The sequence below is a fragment of the Gadus chalcogrammus genome, chromosome 23, assembly GCF_026213295.1.
Source record: "Gadus chalcogrammus isolate NIFS_2021 chromosome 23, NIFS_Gcha_1.0, whole genome shotgun sequence".
Lineage (NCBI taxonomy): Eukaryota > Metazoa > Chordata > Actinopteri > Gadiformes > Gadidae > Gadus > Gadus chalcogrammus.
This window is the reverse complement of record NC_079434.1, coordinates 2,875,060-2,896,533: the sequence shown is the minus strand read 5'-3', so window position 1 is coordinate 2,896,533 and position 21,474 is coordinate 2,875,060. Positions and strand designations below refer to the sequence as shown.

The following is a 21,474-nucleotide window of genomic DNA, read 5'->3' as shown; positions in this document are numbered from 1 at the left end:
ACCGACTGAAATCGGAGCCACATTCCTGCCAAACTATCGCTCTCTTTACGTCACAGAGGGCATAGCTTACGACAATAACACACACGAGGAAAGAGAACGAGTGCTGTTATTCAGCTCGCCAGCCTGTCAGGACACATACCATACAGTACAGATCGGGTTGTCTTGCAGCCAACGTGTCAGTCAATCAGACAGCGCCCGGCTCAGGAGGCGAGCTGCAGTGAGCTCATAAGCAGAGTCATTCATGGAGCCGCGTTGCGGCGCCCGGTAACACTAGACGAGGGGAGCCCCCACCACCAGTGACCGCTGTCTAGCCAACCAGCAGCTGCCTGTCCAGGGCCTGCAACCCGAGAACCCCCCATGTCTGGTCCTGTACACACGCTCACCCCTTCAGAAATGCTAGCGGTAATGGATTCCCATTGGACCCTGTGCTGCTGTGATGGGCCCCATAGCAGAGGAAGAGGAGCGGGTCACCCATGTTGAGGCGGCTCTCTCCACAGTCCTCTCCATGAAGCCGTCTGCAGGGTTCTGCGTGGAGCGCCTCTGACACAGTGCATCCGCGTCTGGAGGGTTTTTTGAGACCAGCATGTATGGTTTTTGAGGAAAAATTTCCAGAATTGCACAATCATATTATAAAAATGTTCTCAAAGAAATCAATTTGAGGCACAGCCTTCTGTTGTTATATGAATAATACCAGGAAGCATTTTGTTTTTATGGTGGTGAACAACAGCATCAAAAAATATTTAGTAAGGGGGTTTGTATCCAATACCGTCCTACCAATATCCTGCCTAGAAAATGTATAATAATACACCCTAAATCAGCTAGTAAACTCTTGGATAGAAAATCTGGGAAAGACCACCCTTTAGTTTAGTTTGTACATCCTCAAAGTCAAACGCTGTAGCAACATCGTTGTAAAACTCTTGGAAATATAAGTTTAATTCACTTCAAACTGTTGCTGCTCAGTTGTCCTAATGTTCAAATCCTACTGCAGCGGTTCCAGTAATATTTGTTTATTGAAGAAGTCTGAATGAAAGATTACAATAGTATCTCTGTGCTGCAAATCCAACAACACTATTATTTGGTTGATGTTGAAAAGTTTTGCATATTATTTAAATCTTTTTCAGTTTTTATTACTGTACTATTCTGTTCAGTGACCCTTACATTTCCCAGAACAGTGTTTATTTGCATCTGTAATGTATCTATTATACGTATTTCATAAGAAAAATAAGTAGGGCCCGACCGATATTGATTTTTGAGCGCCGATGCCGATTATTTTCAGAGAAAAATTACGATTACGATTTAATCGGCCGATTAAAAACAAAACAAAAAAAAGCATATAAAACGTAGTTTTTGACACCTTAAATATACTTTAAACACTTTTGACGAATATGTGAATTGAATGCAGAACCTTTGAGTGTTTTAGAATACATTTACAGTCAAAAATGAGTGTAATGTAAAATGTAAAATAAATAACTAACTCCCAATGTGCTGCGCTCGTGAGCAGTGACTAACACGTGCGTGCTGAGCAGTATGGTCTCACCGTTAGAGTCTACAGTATAACATATTAACATGGCCTGGGACCTAAAGAAAAACGGGCACAACATGCTCAAACAACGCATCTTGTGTACATTGGTGAGGTGAGCGCGCAGCTGCCTGAGCGAGCGTGCTTTCATGTTGTACGGTAAAATTCAATCTCCTCTTTTTTACGCCAGCTAAAGTTGTTAGTTAGCAAGGCGAGTAGGAGCGCAATCCGCAGGATACTAAGCGCAATAACATTTCTAAAAAAAAACTAAAAAAAAACGGTTGTAATCTGCGTCTTTTTGGCAGATGTTGATTATTTTCAAAAAGGCTATAATAGGCCGATTAAATCGGCAGGCCGATGAATCGGTCGGGCCCTAAAAATAAGTACTAAAACCCAGAAAGTAAATGATCTTATCTTAAAGATACCGACACGTCTTGTTGCTGTCAGAGTGTGAGTGAGTCCCGATCAAAGTCCAACACTGAGTGCTACAAGTTTCTGAGAAACGTAACCCCTTCTCGGACGCAGCCAACAACATGAACCCTGTCAAGACAGAGCTCCAATCAATCACACCGTAGGGTTAGTGTTCCTTCTGTCCGAAAGTCTTCCGACGGCACCAAAAGAACTGGGCTTGGGTCTGGAGCAGTCTGTATTTAAAGCACAAACTGGTCGTCTTATTTTGGTAGCTCTGACAAAATGGCTTTGACTAATATGTTCCAGATCATAGGGGATGTACAAACCTGTTTTAAAACCAGAAAAACAACCACCCAGGTATAACAGTCAATCACCTGTGTGATTGACTGTTATGCCTGGGGATTTAATGTTAAACCTGGGGATTTAATGTTATACCTTGGGATTGACTGTTATACCTGGGGATTGACTATTTTACCTGCTGATTGACTGTTATACCTGGGGATTGACTGTTATACCTGGGGATTGACTATTTTACCTGCTGATTGACTGTTATACCTGGGGATTGACTGTTATACCTGGGGATTGACTGTTATACCTGGTGATGGGCACACAGAGAAGTGATCAGGGGAGGATCTGTTGTTTGACCCTTAATAATAATCCAACCCCCAAACGTTCCTGATCACTCCTTTAGAACAGGGAGGGACAGAGGTCGGCAGAGTGGGGAGGGGAACCGGACGAACCCATACCACTGTTTAAAGAAGTAGCACACTCCTCAATGTACATGGCTGGTGAATACCAGTCCCATGACACGGCCTTGACGTGACGTGAGCCAGCCACGGGGATGGGGAGTGGTCTGTAGTGGTGTGTGGTGAGGTGGGGTCATTACCCTGGGAAATGAGGTGTGATTAACTCAATAAGGTTCCATTCCCCCCGGTTTAAACATCTCCTCTCTCCCTCCTGTTCTGCCCTTCGGGACTCCTTATTATGTGCTGTGACTTGTGTGTCTCGTCAGGGGAGGGTAGGGCTGGCAGTGCTCATGCTCAGTGGGTTCATGATGCTTCAGTGATGCACACATTATTCAACAGACGAGAGGTTCCTAGTGAGCGCTGGCGGTGTAAGTGGTAATATAATCAACATTCTGATTGGATTTTGCATTAAAGTTAAACCGCTAACAAGCTTAGGATGGTAAGGCTTTGGTATTGGGTTTAAGTTTAGGGGTTATTAGGTTTGAGTATCAGTAAGTTATTGTATGATATAAGTATTATGTGATAGTTGATCTATCTGGATAGAAAGGTTGAAGTTGAGGGTTTCCATGTATTGAGGTTAAAGGTTCAGGCTCTGTGCTTGAGGTATGGGGTCAGAGGTGGTTCTGCTCAGTTGTGTGCACTCCGAGCCGGACAGGTGTATCCGTGTACACTCTCACCGTGTTATGGTCGAACTGTCATAGCCTTGCCTACTCTAGCGTAGCCTAGAATATCGTCCACAGCTGCAGCAGCTGCTAACCCCTACAATCAGTCCTTTTTGATAAGGGGGGGAGAAACAAAGTTGTCGATTGCGGTCACGTTTGTGTGTGTACACATGCGCTGGCCACATACGCGGTTCTCACATGTATGTGTGTGTGTGTGTGTCTTTTTCCATCCTATCAGCTGGATGATATGAAGGAGAATCATGTTGATCAGTGTTGAGCTGGACAGAAACACACAGTGGAATAGGGCCAGGGTACTGGCAGTGTGTGAGTGTGTGTTCTGTATTTAAAGCAAACATGTGTTACTAACATTGCAGAACCTTGCCCTTTTGAATCAAACACGTTTCCTTCAGTTGACTTCTATTTGTTCACCTATCAGTACTTTGTTAGATTGTTGAAGTTGCGTTATCAATATTGGTTTTATTTTCTAAGTGCGCTTTCAAGGCTTCTTTGAAAGTGATTGACACTTGTCAATCAAATCATTAAACAATCTGATTGTTCTTTTTTACAGAGAAGAGGGGCCATCTCCTATGACAGCTCAGACCAGACGGCACTGTATATCCGCATGCTAGGTAAGTACTTCCATTGACCTCACTCACAGACTTCTTGGGCATGTTGCTTTCCATGTCCTATTTGACCAGGATAAGTGGTTAGGTGTGTGTGTGTGTGTGTGTGTGTGTGTGTGTGTGTGTGTGTGTGTGTGTGTGTGTGTGTGTGTGTGTTTGTGGGGGGGGGGGGGGGGGTTGTGTGTGTGTGTGTCCACTGGCCACGCTCTCCATCTCTGGCACTTTGTTAAATCTCTCCATCACAATAGGCTTAGTCTGCGTCTATTAAGCGTTTCTTTAGAATTTTTTTCAGATTTCATAAGACCCGTAAATTTGATCCCGTGGCCGACTTGCTTGCATAAAACAGTTTGTGTGCGTGCACGACCATTGCTTGTACACGTGTTTCCCTTCCGCACATGCCTCCACGATTCGGCCCACGCAAGTACGCATGCTCGCCTGTGTGGATTCATTTCTTAGGACGAGGGTTGTGGAGAAGGTATTGAACGGAGCCGGGGGAGCGATCCCGTTGGCTGAACATGGCTGTCCCATGGGCGTCGGCTCTGTGGCCCCACCTGCTAGCTCACCAATCAGTCACCCATGGGCAATACAAGCATTTCTTTCTGCGGTGCGATCCACGTCACTCCCTCTCTTCCTTTCTTTATTTCATGTCTGTGACCTTTCCATAAACGCACAAAAAGTCCCCACATGCACAGACGCGCACGCTGCAACCTGTTTGGCGGACTTGAAAGCACTGGTGCGGTTTTGAGGAACAGGATCGTGAGAGACGCTGCCAACTCCGTAGTCCATTGACGTTTTCAGCCGTCAGTATTGAATTCCAAGAGACGTGTGCGCAGGCTGACAGAGGGCTTTAAGTAGGCCACGTGAAACAGAGCCCTAAAGCCCTATGTGTTTTTACAGGCCGTGGTGTTTCGCTCCAAACGGACATTGGATGTGGTTTTTGAATTTCCCTGGAGCCGTCGATTGATTTACCTTCCAACTATCTGTTCCTCGCATGTCCCCTAGTGCTGGGCCTTGCCAGACCAGGACTCAGGGGTATTTGCTCATTTCCAGTGAGGCGGTCTGCCCCTTGTGCCGTAGGGCAGGGATGGAGCTCACCAAAGGAGGCCTAGCTCCTGAATCATTTCACCGTTTCAGGAGTAGCAGCAGCCCGTAGCAGGATGCTTTTATACTACGTTCAGTGTGTGTGTGTGTGTGTGTGTGTGTGTGTGTGTGTGTGTGTGTGTGTGTGTGTGTGTGTGTGTGTGTGTGTGTGTGTGTGTGTGTGTGTGTGTGTGTGTGTGTTGATGGCGGAAACACACTTTATACACTCCTAGCCCTTCAAATCCACACATCAGGCCAATCGGAAAGTGCACGTTCCACTTGAGATTACACACACACACAGTGGCTTTCTGACCTTGAACTCTTCGGTTCCTTCTCCACTTGAAATGTCAAGGCCAATTTCCTCTTATTTTCCTCACTTTCCTTCAACATGTGATTGATTGGATGAATGGAGGGATGGAGATTCAGTGAGGTGTCCAGCATTGATTGTCCTGCATAAATTGGAGTCCCCTCAATTTTGACTCATGTTGTATAGTGTGCAGGCCAGCGTGTGAGAGGGTTTGTAACGACCCGCACCACGATGCTTCAACCTGGAATGCAACGAACAGAACCAGACGGGGCAGAACATATAGGGCCTCATCTGATCCCACCTCGCTGAGCCACTCTTTGGTTCAGCCACTCTATCGCTCTGTTTCCGTGCGGTCCACCTCGCCGTGATGTCATGTCGGGGCCTTCTCACCGCGGAGCCGCGTTGCTAAAGACGATACATGGCAATAACACAGCGTTCTAGAATTGTGCTCGCCTCAGTCACACAGCATTGCACCCTCGCTGGGATTCGATTGGCTGCATTAAATCGCTTTTGGAAGGCTGGCTGGCTTTGTGTTTCTATGTGAGTCCCGTATTTCTTTCATATAAAAGTTTGAAACAGAAATGTCCCCATTTGATGCACCGCACCACAGCTTTAAGATCATTTTAATTGATCTGTAACAGGTGAGTGTGAGATAGCTATTCGCATCCCTCCATCGTTGGTTCATACTTCCGTTCATCGTTTGTTACATCCATTGCGTTTGTTGCAATAATCCCCCCAACCAGCCCCGGGTTGACTTTTAAGGAGGTGTGTGTGTGTCTGGTCCTACAGGAGATGAGAGAGTGTATGAGTGTGTGTTGCTTGTCCTCCAGGAGATGTGAGAGTAAGTGTGTGTTGCTTGTCCTCCAGGAGATGTGAGAGTCAGGCGCCAGGTGGGCTTCGACCCGGAGCCCAGGGGCTCTCCGCCGTACCTCTGTATTGACTTCCGTACGCTTCACAGTGAGTATGAGAGGAGCCCCTACATGCTGTCCACCTCCCTGTACGACCCTGATCTCTCTCTGATGTCCAGAGGGGCTTCCCATGAGATGGAGGGAGACATGGAGATACATTGTGTGTCCAGGCCTTTTTGTTTGCCCACAAGGTTCTACACAGGAACCCTAAAGACCTGTCTTGGCTTAAGCCAGATGTCAGGCTCTCCTAAAGAACCTCATGCTGAAGGAATACTTTCATGCTTCGTGTGTGTGTGTGTGTGTGTGTGTGTGTGTGTGTGTGTGTGTGTGTGTGTGTGTGTGTGTGTGTGTGTGTGTGTGTGTGTGTGTGTGTGTGTGTGTGTGTGTGTGTGTGTGTGTGTTTTCACACTCAGTAGCGTAATCCTTCCTCTAGCTAACATGCTTTCGGATTGCACTTATAGTTTATCTAGAGATGCTATGTGTGTGACCGGCCTGTGTGTGTGTGGGTGGGTGTTCCCAGACCAGAAGCTTAGTACGGTGTGGCTGAGTCAGCAGTTTGAGTGTGTATCGCTGTGTTCTTGTTTGATTTCCCCTTTCACATTGTCATTTCTCACCCTTCCACTTCTCCCAACCCGACACACTAAACCACACGTTTTATTTTCAAATGATGGTTGGATGCATTTCAGTAAATGTTTTATTGTGTGTGTGTGTGTGTGTGTGTGTGTGTGTGTGTGTGTGTGTGTGTGTGTGTGTTTGTGTGTTTTTGTGTGTGTGCGCGTGCGCGTGTGTGTTTACGTGCACACAGTCTTCTATTAACTCTGGTTACATGGCAGACGCTGTCACCCCAACGAGCCTCATAGTGAACCCTAGATTAGATGAATCAGTTTGACAGAGACCTGCGTGGACCACCAGATGAAGGGTTGGTCTGGGCTTGAACCCTGATATGGAACAGCCACTGACGGTGAGAGTGTCCCCCCCCCCTGTGTCTGCAGCGTGTCTGGGCCCCCTGGCGGGCGCCGCCGACTCGGCCCCGGAGAGGAGGGTCCACCGGCTGCTCAGCTTCCAGAGGTACCTGCACTCCTCCCGCCTGCTGCGGGGGCCGGCCCAGCAGATCCCCCTGCACCTCCTGGACGAGGACTACACCGGCCAGGCCAGAGTAGGACACACACACACGCACGCGCGCACGCGCGCGCGCACACACACACACACACACACACACACACACGCACACAGGCACACAGACACACAGACACACACACACACACACACACAAAAACACACACACACACACGACGCGATTGAAATTACAGGATTAATTACTTAATTACAATCAATTGGAATTCCCTTAAATTCTACGCCAAACCTAACCTTGTGTTTGTCACTCTCCCTCTGTTTATTTGCAGTGCATGTTGGATAAAGTGGGGAGTTGGAACTTTGACATCTTCCTCTTCGATAAGTTCACCAACGGTAAGTTGATGGCGGAGCGAGAACAGCATGTGGGACATCTGGGTTATTGGGTCAGTAAGCTGCTCTGTTGTGGTAACTAGCTCTGAAGGACATGGGACAGAGTCAGTCAAGGTTTGGCTGGTGTATCAGCAACCGCCCAATAGTCCCACCTTGTGGACGCTTTATGTAACTGCAATCAATTGTTGATCCTTTCATTCAGCTGTAAATAAAGTACTTGAAATCAAAAGCATCAATAAAAGTGTTCTGGTTTTATGTTGATTTTCTCTTTTTATGTTATATTCTATGTTGAGGTTTTTTGTCCCTCTCTCTCTGCCCAGGGAACAGCCTGATCACCTTGACCTTCCACCTGCTCAACCAGTACGGGCTGGTGGAGCTGTTCCAGCTGGACGTGGTGAAGCTGTGGAGGTTCCTGGTCATGGTGCAGGAGGACTACCACAGCCACAACCCCTACCACAACGGGGTGCACGCCGCAGACGTCACGCAGGCCATGTACTGCTACATGCGGGAGCCCGTGGTAAGAGGAACACTGGATCCTTCTCTTTGTCTTTCTCTTGATCGGTTAGGGTGGGGAGAGGTCATGGGAAGATCGAAGTTATTCTGTCAATAAAAAGTATGCTTTTTGATGCAGTAGCATTTTTATTCACATTGTGGGCGTAATTCAAAAGACTCCTGATGAAAACATAAAATAAAGACGGAAAGTATATTTTTTCATTGAAAATCTGAAATATAAGCAGCAAACAAATGGATGACAGGTTCCAACGTCCAAAAGTTAAGTTTGTGTGTTTTTGAAAAACATCTCCTCTCAGAGGTACAATCTCTCATCGCTGCTTCGTTTAGCTCTCCAAATACCTGACCTCCTGCGACCTCCTGATTGGCCTGCTGGCGGCGGTCACCCACGACCTGGGTCACCCCGGGGTCAACCAGCCGTTCCTCATCAAGACGGACCACTACCTGGCCACCCTCTATAAGGTAGGAGTCTCCCCACCCCCACCCACCACACATCCCCCATGGTCGTGGAGCTCTCTCCCTCCCTCCCTCCCTCCCTCCCTCCCTGGTGTCCAGCCCTCTTCGTGCGTGTGTCTGTGCATGGCAGGATTGGTATGTAGTGAGTAGGATGTTCCACCCCCAGCCCAGATGTTCTGGGTTCTATCCCCCAGACTGATTTCACTGTAAATCACTGTGGTTAAAGGTTTCTCCTAAATTACTCAATGCCTCAATAATCTCCATTTCCATGTGCAGAATACCTCGGTTCTGGAGAACCACCACTGGAAGTCTGCTGTCGGCCTGCTCAGAGAGACGGAGCTCCTGTCCCACCTGCCCGCCGAGGACAGGTGGGTCTGCTTGTCCCCCGCCCGCCGTCTAGAACCTCAAACACATGGAGGACATGATGACGCCTTAACACGCTGACCTACACCTTACCACGCTAACCTATACCTGACCGAGGACCTTCTCTACCAAGAACTCTAGGAAGCTTGAAGCTTCTAGGGGCCTGAAGCTTATTTCAGGCCCCTACACATCAACCATTACGTGTCTTCCACCATAAGATAGCCTCCCTCTCACTGAAAGAAAGGCCTCAAACACCAAAGCAATCTCTATACATTCGTCAACATCCAGAAATGAAATAAAAACTGAAATGATCTTTCGGTCTGTCCGTCCATCTCTGTGTCTGTCTCTCTCTCGGTCTTGCTCTCTCTCCCTCTCTCTGTCTCTCTCGCCCTCTCTCTCTCTCTGATTGTCTGTCTGTGTGTTTGTCATTCTGTCTCTCTCTCCCTCTCTGTCTTGCTGTCTCTCTCTCCCTCTCTGTCTTGCTGTCTCTCTCTGTCTCTCGCTCTCTCTCTCTCTCTCTCCTCTCTTCAGCCTGAACATGGAGAGGCAGCTGGGTTCTCTGATCCTGGCCACGGACATCAGCCAGCAGAACGAGTATCTGTCCCGGTTCCGGACCCACCTGGACCAGGATGACCTGTGTCTGAGCCACGCCCACCACCGCCACTTCATCCTGCAGGTCAGTCGCACCGCGCAACAGTGGATTACATTGGGTCTCGTGTTGCCGTGTGGGATGATCCTCCGATGTTCTTGAGGGGTCCCCCTGAGCTCCCTCTGGTCTTCCTTGTCCTGCAGATGGCCCTGAAGTGTGCAGACATCTGCAACCCCTGCAGACCCTGGGAGCTCAGCAAGCAGTGGAGCGAGAAGGTCACCGAGGAGTTCTTCCATCAAGGTGTCTGCTCCCACCTGTTCTTGGGAAACACATTAGATTTTGTTGACACCTTTGTTGTTTTGTAAATCCCATCCCCACATGGATCCAGGCTTCACCCACTTTGATGCATTTGTGTACGTATCTGAATAGCTCTCTCTGTGTCCTTTCTAGGAGACATTGAAAAGAAGCACAATCTGGAGGTCAGCCCACTTTGTGACCGCGACAAAAACACTATGGGAGACATTCAAATTGGTAACGCAACATCCCCTTCTTCTCTGCAATTGGCTACGATCGATATCCTACTTCTAGTTTGTTCAACCTTCTCTCTCTCTCTGTCTGTCTGTCTCTCTCTGTCTCTGTCTGCCTCTGTCTCTGTCTGTCTCTGCCTCTGTCTGCCTCTCTTTCTCTCTGTCTCTCTGTCTCTCCGTCTCTCCCCCACCAGGCTTCATGAGCTACGTGGTGGAGCCTCTGTTCTCGGAGTGGGCCCGCTTCTCGGACACGCGGCTCTCCCAGACCATGCTGGGGCACCTGGGGCTCAACAAGGCCAGCTGGGGCAGCCTCCAGCTGGGGCAGCGGCAGACCTCCGGCCCTGAGGAGCCGGCCGAGCCTGGGGGGTCCGGCGACCCCGGCGTCACCACAGCCTCGGGAGGAACCGGCCCCAAAGATATACCTCAGGGAAACAGGGGGTCCTGACACTCTGCCGTTTAGCCTTCTACTTTTACTTTGTTTCTGTTGTTGTGCCCGCCCCCTGACCCCTGACCTCAAGGTCAGTGTGTCTGGGGGGAGGGGGGGGGGGCTCTGGTTTGACCTCTGACCCTGTGGATGTTCCTTAATTATCTTCCACACCGTAGTTACGTTTTTGTTGCTTTCGCTTTCCATCTGGACAACCACTGATTTTATTTAAGTTATTTAATTTTTAATTATTTTGTTTTTTTTGGCATAGAGCAATACATGGATACCTCATTTGGCTACTGCTGAATTTTCTTTTATCTGTATTTTATTTATTTGTTCTCTAGTTTTTGGCATCACCACTAGAATGTTTTCATAGGTAGATCTAAGGGAATCACGGTGAAGTCGTAACAAAATTAAATCGTGAAGACTTTCCTTTTTTCCTTTTGTTGTGGTGTTTTGAAGTGCCATTTGAAATCAAAGATTTGAAGAGAATGATTTGAACTGAATCGACTGAATCTGACTGTCCCAGGACTTGTAACATGAATGCTGAGTTGTGTTGCGTTTGTATTGAAGATTCTTCTTTGTATGTAAAAAAAGGAAAAACAAAAATAGACAATGTGACAAGCCCAGTCCTTTTGCTGCCTCTAAGAAGACTGTTTACGCATCTCCTCGCTCGACTCTTTGCCGTCGTTCTGTTTGCCCTCACAACTATAAAGCGACCTGCGTTGGAACTCTGGCAGTTTGCCTTTTTGAAGCACAGATGTGAAGAACCAACCGTCAACACCCTTACTGTTTATGCCATGAGCTGAACCTTTGCAACACACACACAAACGCCATAACCAACTTCACTTGATGCTGAATCCACTCACTGCACTCCTAAATAACAATAACCACGATCATGGTCTTAGATGTGCAGCTTCTGTCTGAAGCCTTCACATCGCTCCTTTAGATATTGTAGACCTCAAAGTCTGTTCTTTCCTCCAAACGCAGGAGACATGTTCCCCCTGGGGGAGGAGCCATGTGGAAGGTCCTCCTCCCCCTGGGGGGAGGAGCCACGTGGAAGGTCCTCCCCTGGGGGAGGAGCCATGTGGAAGGTCCTCCTCCCCTGGGGGAGGAGCCATGTGTGAGGTCCTCCCCTGGGGGAGGAGCCATGTGTGAGGTCCCCTCCTGGGGGGAGGAGCCATGTGTGAGGTCCCCCCCTGGGTGGAGGGGGACCCTGGGGTCCAACGGTGCCTCCCCTTTGCCCGGGTCTTTTTGGCGCTCGCATGTCACCAGGAACGCTGCGCATAATGGACTTGCTCAGGTTTAGTTTTTTTGCCAATCTTGTGGAGAGACGGGAGGACGGCTGGCGGCGGAGCAGGGTGGTCCCCCCGGGAGACTGTCACGGAGGGGGCCAAGAGGGGATGCCTCTCTCCCTCCACCCAGAGTGTCTTTGCTACATGGCCACATCATGCACCCCATCATGCAGAGGACCGCTCGACAGATGCCTTTATAACTATGCACAAACTATGCTAAGTGACCAAACCAACTCCTTTTCTCATCAAGAGCATTGTGTACTTCTCTTCTTTTGATTGCACTGTCCAATCCTTTTGCTTTCGAGAGGAACAAGTCCTTTTTGTACGGACAAAAAAATGCTCAATTACTTTTGGAACATTCCATTATTTCCTGTTTGTCTACTTTTGATTCTGTATAGTGGCACAAAGTTGTGTTTGTGTTAAACATTTTGAACGATAACAGGTGCTTTTCTTACTTTAGCTGATTTGTATTTTTGCTGTAGTGCTGTAAGACTGTTGATAAAACTGTTTACAATTTGTTGCGACAGCCATCTTTTGGGAAAGACTTCAGTGTCGAGCCAGATTTTGTAAAGGCTTTGCCGTATTGATCTTTTTGATACACGCCTGTTGCAGTTCTTATTTGACTAATAAATAAATAAAACATTGAGTTTTGTATTTGAAGGCAGTTGATATTCCTACTTGCCAAGATTAGGCAAAAGTTCAGTTATTTTCAATTGTATTTGCACAGTAAGGGCACTGCCTCGAGAGAAGATACGATTAAGGAGACCATTGAGCACAAAAACTTCAGTTATTTATTCATCATTTGTCAGTTACTGGCAAACATTTCAGTGAACATTTGAGATACCTCCAACAGTTTACTTCCCTTTAAAATCATGACTTGAAACAACCTCACTGGCAGTGATCAGTCATAAGTGTTGGTGTGTGATCTATGAACTGCTGTGCTGCTGTGATCTAGAAGTCAAGACAAGCCCCACATTTAATTAAGCTTTGGTGTCAACATTGCAAACCAAGGTAATTGAACGGTGAAAAACTAGCATTAGAATGAGGGTCTTTAATGGATGGTTTTCAGTGAGTAAGAGGTGTAGGCCTGCTAAAGCAGAAGAACCTCAACATGAACTCGCTGTGGGACCCTTTTCTAGCAATCAAAATACTTTGTCAGTACTTAATGAAAGATCGACATTGATAGTGTCTGTCCAATACAATATTAATTACTCTCCTTTGAAAACGTCCACAATAAATCATTAAACAAAGATACATTTAAAAAGAAACATTCTTTTGGGAAAGACTTGTGTCGAGCCAGATTTTGTAAAGGCTTTGCCGTATTGATCTTTTTGATACACGCCTGTTGCAGTTCTTATTTTACTAATAAATAAATAAAACATTGAGTTTTGTATTTTAAGGCAGTTGATATTCCTGCTTGCCAAGATTAGGCAAAAGTTCAGTTATTTTCAATTGTATTTGCACAGTAAGGGCACTGCCTCGAGAGAAGATACGATTAAGGAGACCATTGAGCACAAAAACTTCAGTTATTATTTATTCATCATTTGTCAGTTACTGGCAAACATTTCAGTGAACATTTGAGATACCTCCAACAGTTTACTTCCCTTTAAAATCATGACTTGAAACAACCTCACTGGCAGTGATCAGTCATAACAGTGTTGGTGTGTGATCTATGAACTGCTGTGCTACTGTGATCTAGAAGTCAAGACAAGCCCCACATTTAATTAAGCTTTGGTGTCAACATTGCATACCAAGGTAATTGAACGGTGAAAAACTAGCATTAGAATGAGGCTCTTTAATGGATGGTTTTCAGTGAGTAAGAGGTGTAGGCCTGCTAAAGCAGAAGAACCTCAACATGAACTCACTGTGGGACCCTTTTCTAGCAATCAAAATACTTTATTGTCAGTACGTAATGAAAGATCTACATTGATAGTGTCCAATACAATATTAATTACTCTCCTTTGAAAGCGTCCACAATAAATCATTAAACAAAGATACATTTAGAAAGAAAAGATTCAACTAGCAGTTGGCAATAAAACAATGCTTCTGGAAAACTGATGTAGAAGTTATTTGGCTGTGAAGTACAGAACACAATTAGGAGAGACGTTAAATGTCTCAACGGTACAAAACTCCAACATGGCCACATAGTTCCTGCTCCTTCTGGGCCTTGAAACTAGTACAGAGGGAAACACTGAACTCAAGTCTGCTCAACTTCAACGCAGAAGTCCAAAACTATCAAATGAGTAGAATGCATGCTTTGATTGGACAATGACCTAATCAAAAATCTAGGCATAATCGGTGTTAAACAAAAACTAGATTTAACTTATATTAATGATGAATTAAAAAGACTACCAAGTGTTATATGATAACAATACTGCTCCCTTTCCTCTGCCATGTCCCCCTTAGACTGGGCATGCAGAAAACACACCTTCTGAAAGACCCACAGGGAATAGTTACTCATTACCATTACAAATGATGCCAGTAAAAAGTGGTGCTGCCTCACCTTAAAATGACACAACTGGTACTTTAATTCCTTCAGTCTGTTTGCATTAACGAAACACACAATGATAAATATCAGAAAGAAACTTGCGTCAAACAAACAAACAAACACTGTTGTGCCGCAACAGTACATAAATAAACAAAGTGCAAAAATAACCGGCTTTCATGCTGGAAGGGACCGTCAGGTGCAACCTTTGGGACATACGATGGGTTTATGGAGCCCCCCCCCCATCTGCTGCAGGCTGAGCCCGTTCAGAATGACCTACTGCCTTCTCTCTGCGAGTGGGAGAAGGGCCGACACTTGAAGGCGGGTGAGACAAGGAGCCACCCGAGGCGGAGCTCTGGTCCCCAACACGGCCCCTCGACGTGGGGGAGGGCGCCGCTCAGTCCCACTTCCTTTTGGCGCTGGATTTCAACAAGTGCTGGCCGAACTGTTAGAAACACAGAAGCAGAGGTCACAACGTGGCCGAGAACACCCCAGCCGCGGGCGGGGTGCAGGTATGGGGACGCGACCCTTACCGAGGGCGTCTGGACCGGCGGTTTGGCGTCTGGGATAGGCAGTGTGAATTCCCCGTCGTCCTCGGCTCCGCTGTCGTGACGGTGGCGGTGGGCGAACTTGCGCTTCAGGGCCTGAGCGATGAGGGAGGCGGCGTCCATGGGCTGGCTGGCCTTGGCCTCCCCCCCCCTAGCCGGACCAGACTGGACGTTAGTGTGGGGCACTGGTTGCATTGATCATGACATCAGACCGGCATATCACGACCCCACTCAGGGTCACCAGATAGGCACATTGAAATAATTTGAACGGTCCTGTACACACATACCAACCTAACCAAATAATGCACTCGGACGAGTAATATTGCCAGCAGCTGTTGAGGGGGTTCAAACACAAATGTTGGGGTCGCAACAACGGGCTGACGGAGAGGCCGCTGCCTCAGCAGGATGGGACGGCTCCAGTCGCTGCGCTCACCTTTTGACCGAGCGCAGCTTCACCTGGCCCATGTCCTTCAGCACGTCGAGCATGCTGGGGGCCGTTTTGGGCTCCGGGGCCGCCGGGCCGCTCTCCAGCTTCTTCCCCCGGCGCGCCTTGATCAGGTCCATGGCTGAGAAGGTCCTCTGGAGCACGTGGGCCGGAGGAGGGAGAGGGGGAGGAGGAGGAGGTGGTGGGGGCGGGGGCGGGGGTGGTGGGGGGGCCCCGAAGGCCTGGGGAGTTGCTGGAACAGCGGCGGGAGCTGGAGTTGGAGTTGGGGAGAGAGGGGTTTTATGGCCCGATGCTTGGCTGCCACCTAGTGCCAGCCATGCGGTATTACAGCGGGCTGGCGGGGTTGAAAGCAGGCCAGTACAGGGCGTGCAGAGCGGCAGATGGTTTGCGGTCACCTGACTGCGTGCTCCTCTCCTGGGCCAGGACAATCTGTGCGATCTGCACCCTCAGCTTGGCCAGCTCCTCCTCCAGGGCGCTGATCTTCCGATTGGCCTCGTTGTTGCTGGCGGCCGGGCCCTGGGGGTCCGGGTCCACCTGGTGCAGGCTGGGTAGCGACCGGGGCCGGGCCATGGGCACCTTGGGGGACTGAGGCTGGGACAATCGAAACACCAGCCCTGTTGAAGGCCCTGGCCTGTGGCCACATTTGAAAAAGTCCCATTAATTGACAGGATTCGACCCCTGCATGCGCTTACGTTTTGAATAAATAAATGTTACGCCACACCTGCCGCAGACATCATGCAAGTAGAAAATAAATAGAATCAATGGTTATGCAACGGGAAGTCTGGGGCCCCCTGCTTGAGCTGCTCCCCCCGCGACCCGACCCCGGATAAGCGGATGACGATGAGGATGAGGTTATGCAACGACTGAAAACCAGTAAGGTGGGTTTGATTTGAAGTTTCCAGACTGCCTGTCTGGAACCGGGTGGGGGGTGTGTTTGTTTTTGCCAACCTCACCTCGGCATGTCAAAGTATTCTTCATCCTCCTCATCATCGTCTTCTCGGGCGATCCAGCCCACGTCAGCGAGGGAGGTGACCAGGAAGTTCTGTCTGGTGGGGGCTCTCAGGTAGCTGCCGTCCTCTGCATAGGAGTTCAGCTACCGGCGGAGGCATAGGGGGCGCGTTTAACTACTGTGCTACCAGAGCGAAAATAAGCCAACCACTCCATAGCCGCTAAATAATAGCAGCTCACTCTAAAAAAGAAACAAAAACTCAGGCAGTGAGATGTTTAAAGAAACGACAAGGAAGCAGTGAAGCGACGGAAAAAAAAAAGGAGTTGAAATGATGAGCAAGAAAAGAGGGTTAAAAATGTGAATAATGTCACACAGCTTGTTATTCGGTAAAAGGTCGCCGGCGGCAAGCGAGTGAACCGACCTAGAGCTGCCCTACAGCATTCCTCATAGCTAGGAGGGTGGCTGGAAAGAGAAACAAGAGAAGAGAACAGTACCGTGTTGTTGAAAGAGACAGTAGGGAGAAGGATCTGAAACAACAGCTCAGCTTTATGGAAAATAGTTAAGAAGTTGTGTGTGTGCTGTGCAGGGCTTGTTCCACATTATCATTGACCTGAGAAGTCATATTCAGTCCAATCACAACAGACATCGGAGCACACACCATGGTGTTGAAGGAAGAAAACATTGATCATATTTAGAACCAACAATGGGGGTAATAATTAAACTCATTGGTATACAGGAAATAGAATACCTCCCAATTATGTTACCTCTAGCAAACAGACATTAAGAGCCACTGTCACATAGAGGGGCCTAATTCATGTTTTACAGACTAGAATGTTGTGGTTGTCACCTGGAACTGGACTCTGGGACAGGGTTTAAGAGGCAGACTTGTAGCTATTCTTCGCACGATACTCCTTGATGACCCATAGCGCTTGGCTGATCCAGATGCCTTGCAAAAAATACAAATACACGTTACAAAACACGGAGAATACATTTTGAGTTTCGGAGCCAAGTCTATCGTAGGGAATTCTGACTCAGTTTAATTAATGTGCATTACATACGAGAGTGTTAAACGCTTATTCAGGAATTGTAAGCATTAATATACATTTTGTATATTATTTCATCTCAACACATACACTTGTGCTCTACTAAAGAGGACTAGTATCCTACATCAATGCGGTCCTTCGCAGATATGTCTGTCAGGATTCCCACCTTTTTTAGCTCATTTTCAATAACATTTCTGTGCTCATTGAAGTGCAGATTTTACTTTATATACGGTTATTAGCTGCCACCTTATTCTCTATTGAATGAGGTGCATGATAGACCAACTTTTTTTATTTTCTAATTAAGACAACTGAACCATCTTTAGTGATGTATATTATACACATTGTATACGTACAAGCAGTCAATCTCAAGAATATCCAAATATCCCAACAGGTTTGCCATTAAGTCACACTTTTTTAAAACAAATAAAAACCTAGCAGAAAAATGGTAATGTAGTACATAGACAGGGCTCCAGACTAACTTTTTCCCTGGGTGCACTGGTGCGCCTAAATTTTTAATTTGGGTGCACCAGCACGTATTTATGGTGCACCCAAGTTTTGAGTTGTTGAGGGGGAGGGGGGGGGGAGGGGTTGGACCGTGCCTGCCTTGCGCTGAGTTGTTGACGGGGGAGAGGTTGGACCGTGCCTGCCTTGCGCTGAGTTGTTGAGGGGGGGGGGATTATTTAATGCCTTAAATAAATGCCGAATCTGTATCTCTCATAAAGAATATCGTCAGACAATGCCAAGGGATCGGTTCTGTCCCGAAAAACCCTCTGTCTCCGGAGAGACGCCTGTACGATAAGTGCGCCGAGGTCCATGGGAACACCCACAAATGGTGACGCCATTATCGGAGGAGGGGCTAGGAAGCTGCGCACGCCGATATAAGTAGCCGTTCTCCGGGTAGACTCGCTGAAAAGCTGCTCCCGACCAGGTTTGGTTGCGAGCGTAAGTCACCATGGTGATACAGCGACGCTTAAAGAGATCGACTTTCATGGTACAGCTAACCCAGGCTTTCAGCTCAACATACCTTGCTAACCCTCTAATCGAGCTTCGTAGTACAGGCCCTTCGCAGGTTTGTTTACTGGCGTTTCTATTGTTACTGGTCTTGCGTGTTCCAACGGTTTATTAGGTGTCTAATAAATCGCTGTCTAATCAATACTTCATTCACTGCCTCTTCCGTGGTTATTACAATATTATGAATAGACGGCTCTGTAAAAAAATAAATAATAATAATTATACCAGATACATTTTCAGTCGCACCGGTGCGCCCAAATTATATATTTGGTCGCACTACCCCGAATTCTAGGCGCATGTGCGCCCAAATTAGGCGCACTCTGGAGCCCTGATAGCTGTACTGTAATAAATGGGTGTGCTGGAAGAGTAATTTATACACCAACCCTGCAACAAACGTACATCAGCCATGGTAAACTACAGTGACTGCCAGTGCTCAGGAACCAGGTCCTGCCCACCCAAGGTCGCACGTGTCCTCCTGACTGGCCCGTGACCACGCAGCGTGGGGCCCGCAAATCTGGGACCCTCTGAGCTTCGGTCTGCATTAACACTAGTGGCGGTCACTAGCAAGTATTTTTCCCGCCATAATTGTTCCCACAAGAACACTTTTTTTGGAGGGTGTTGGAGTACTTCAGGCAAGCCATAGTGGCTTGCCTGATAGGGAACGATCACACAGACTCCTCACTAGAAAGGATGCCGCTTCAAAGACACAATAGTGGAAACAAAGCCTGAGTCGAATCAATCATGAGTTTTAAAAATCATCATGTTTATTATATCAACCGAATAAAACTGAATAAAGAGGCTGCTGCATGCAATATTTGGGAGTGCAAAAGACTACAGCAGACTGATGATTTTGAAAATTAACACCCCAAAAAGCGCTACTACCCTCAGTTTTTCCATCATTAAAAGTGTTGCATTCAGACAACCCGGTGATTCCCCAAATGCCCTGATTGGTCAGAAATTAGGTGGGGGCGGGCTTAAGCTAAATTGTCTCATACAGCACAGAAAACTAGAAAGATAATCAAATTTCACTCTGTAATACCTGATGAATTCCTATGGCTATATTTAACAAATGATACTCAAATGATAGATTTGAGTGGATCATATAGGCAGGCTATAGATCTCGCATATAGCACCTTTGAATAGGCCTAGAATGATTGCTCAGACTGATATTCATCATGGTGGATCTAATGAGACCTATGACAAATAACTGATCTCTGAACGCTCTGCAAAAATAAAAAAATCCAGCAGGTAGCAACGCAATACCACCTAATGAACTTGAACTTTGAGTTCGCTCCACACTTTAGATCTCTTTATTGCAGAGTGCCTATTTATAAAGGACATGAGTGTACACTTAAAAGCAGTTATCACAACAGGCGGAAGGGATTACTCACTCAACACCTCATACTGGAGGAAAGTAAACTCTGAATTGAAATTATGTTTATTCCGCCAAACTCAATAATTGTAAGGCATTTACATTTGTATATGGTAATCACACAGGACAGAGCTCTCCGCCTCCTCGTCAGGTATACACAGCTAGATACATGGGTCACATGTATTTAGCAGTAATACAGTCTTTAGTTCCCCAGGCATCACTAATTCACAGCGTGACAGATCAACAATGTTCAGCGTTTCCCCTAGGATGCCGTTTCAGCAAACCCAACTAGGGCTCCCTAAAATGTATTTCAAGTTGGGCCCCAAAATAGCTAGAAACGTCCCTGCTCTGTGATAGCGTATACACACAGACACAATAGTTCGTCGCAAGATTAGGATACCATACCAGATACCACCATACATCTCATTTACTTACCAGGTCCATTTCACTCCGCACATTTTCTTTATTCATACTGAAGCGTTTCACATGAACACAGGTTCATGGGGTCCGGGGAAAGGGGCATCTTAGCCTTGATGGGGAACAGAAGAGGCAGGTCAAGAGGATGAGACCCTAAAGCATGTGGCGTCGAACCAGCAGCAACACTGAAGGCAATTACGACCAATGAAAGTAGATTAACTTTCATTAGTCCCATACAACTCGGTACTCTGCGTCTGACAACAAGACATGGTCATAGTTCATACACTACAATGTAGCAATCAGAATACAGCCAGAAGGGGGGCAGATAGTAGGTCAGGATCACAACAGGTACAAATGCATTACTTAGAGGAGCACGACTCATGTCAATCTAATCCCAACTAAACATGACAATCATTTGGTTAGCCAGATTTATCAAGTATACCAAATTTGGCAGAAGATGCTTTACTTTACTTATAGTTTAAAACAAAGAGAGGCTTAGGTCATGTGAACGATGACTACAGCTATGCTAACGGGGCTAACAGTCAGCGGTCGATCCGCTGCTGGGTGTTTGTTTTGCTCAACCGCTCTTATTTGTGGCACGAAACGATCAACGGTTCACCAGCAGTTCCAACGATAACTGTGTCAAAGATTACGGAGGTTTTTGATAATCTTGAATGACAACTTACCTAGTTTGTAAGCTATCAAAAAGTTGGCCGCCGGTCTTTCTTACTCTTTCCAGGGCTATCAGGTGGAGTCCAGAAACCTCGGAGGCGGGATACATTGGAGTGGGCGGGGACAATGTCTTTGATTGGCTTTGCAAATTGATCAGCAGTCGATGTGTCCAATGGTATTCGTTTAAGGTTACAATAACTTCATCTCATTGGTTTGGTCTCGGTAAGTCACTCCGTTTGATCCAGTCAGTCACCGTCGCTCACTTAATGTATGCTCGTAATGTCTACCATCGATGCCCGAATGACTTCTGTACTAAGTAATATCATCGTGACCCCTGTGTCAATAGAACTGACAGGATTTTTTTTTTTTTTTTTACAGATGCGGTTTACCTTTGGCAGGCAAAAAAATGTGTCCTACATCAAATAACTACTTTATTCCCCCAGTAGATTGTTCCCCAAAAAAATAATTGCATGCATGTCTTTCTTTCAGTCAACTGATGGTGGCGTTGGTTTGCCTTAGAGGAACGCTGCCCGACCCGTCCTAACCTCAATAAACCGAAACAAATATCAATAAAACCTTGGCGAACAAAGGATTTGAATTGTTAGTCGCTGGACTCGGTCAGCCAAAGAAAACCTGAAGAAACCCTTC

At 47.0% G+C, this 21,474-nt stretch overlaps 2 protein-coding genes across 4 annotated transcripts in view; one reads left to right on the top strand and one right to left on the bottom strand.

Moving 5' to 3' along the window:
- Nucleotides 1–13,416, top strand: part of pde7a (phosphodiesterase 7A) — a 23,187-nt gene extending 9,771 nt beyond the window's left edge. The window contains exons 2-12 of one of the 3 annotated variants that reach the window (XM_056583726.1): nucleotides 3,907–3,967; nucleotides 6,219–6,305; nucleotides 7,249–7,412; nucleotides 7,660–7,723; nucleotides 8,041–8,237; nucleotides 8,561–8,692; nucleotides 8,963–9,054; nucleotides 9,581–9,725; nucleotides 9,842–9,938; nucleotides 10,089–10,169; nucleotides 10,360–13,416. In XM_056583726.1, the coding sequence (XP_056439701.1) occupies nucleotides 3,907–3,967; nucleotides 6,219–6,305; nucleotides 7,249–7,412; nucleotides 7,660–7,723; nucleotides 8,041–8,237; nucleotides 8,561–8,692; nucleotides 8,963–9,054; nucleotides 9,581–9,725; nucleotides 9,842–9,938; nucleotides 10,089–10,169; nucleotides 10,360–10,610 (1,371 nt within the window). In that variant the 3' untranslated portion in view covers nucleotides 10,611–13,416. Of the gene's footprint in view, nucleotides 1–3,906; nucleotides 3,968–6,215; nucleotides 6,306–7,248; nucleotides 7,413–7,659; nucleotides 7,724–8,040; nucleotides 8,238–8,560; nucleotides 8,693–8,962; nucleotides 9,055–9,580; nucleotides 9,726–9,841; nucleotides 9,939–10,088; nucleotides 10,170–10,359 lie in introns of all 3 variants that reach the window. The other 2 variants (XM_056583725.1, XM_056583727.1) reach the window with 2 other exon arrangements.
- Nucleotides 12,653–21,474, bottom strand: mtfr1 (mitochondrial fission regulator 1). Its single transcript, XM_056583728.1, has 8 exons — nucleotides 20,841–21,474; nucleotides 20,173–20,266; nucleotides 17,159–17,257; nucleotides 16,316–16,455; nucleotides 15,758–15,993; nucleotides 15,351–15,612; nucleotides 14,903–15,068; nucleotides 12,653–14,814 (listed from the first exon to the last, which is right to left on the bottom strand). The coding sequence occupies exons 2-8, from the start codon at nucleotides 20,206–20,208 to the stop codon at nucleotides 14,767–14,769; spliced, it is 987 nt and encodes a 328-aa protein (XP_056439703.1). The 5' UTR covers nucleotides 20,209–20,266; nucleotides 20,841–21,474; the 3' UTR covers nucleotides 12,653–14,766.

Excerpts from the sequence above, each read along its gene's own strand:
- mtfr1 (XM_056583728.1), bottom strand. The coding sequence starts at position 20,208 with ATGAATAAAGAAAATGTGCGGAGTGAAATGGACCTG. Across the intron at positions 15,613-15,757 it reads GGAGAGGAGCACGCAGTCAG|CTCCCGCCGCTGTTCCAGCA; the intron begins GTGACCGCAAAC and ends CTCCAACTCCAG. Across the intron at positions 14,815-14,902 it reads CGCCGGTCCAGACGCCCTCG|TTCGGCCAGCACTTGTTGAA; the intron begins GTAAGGGTCGCG and ends TGTTTCTAACAG.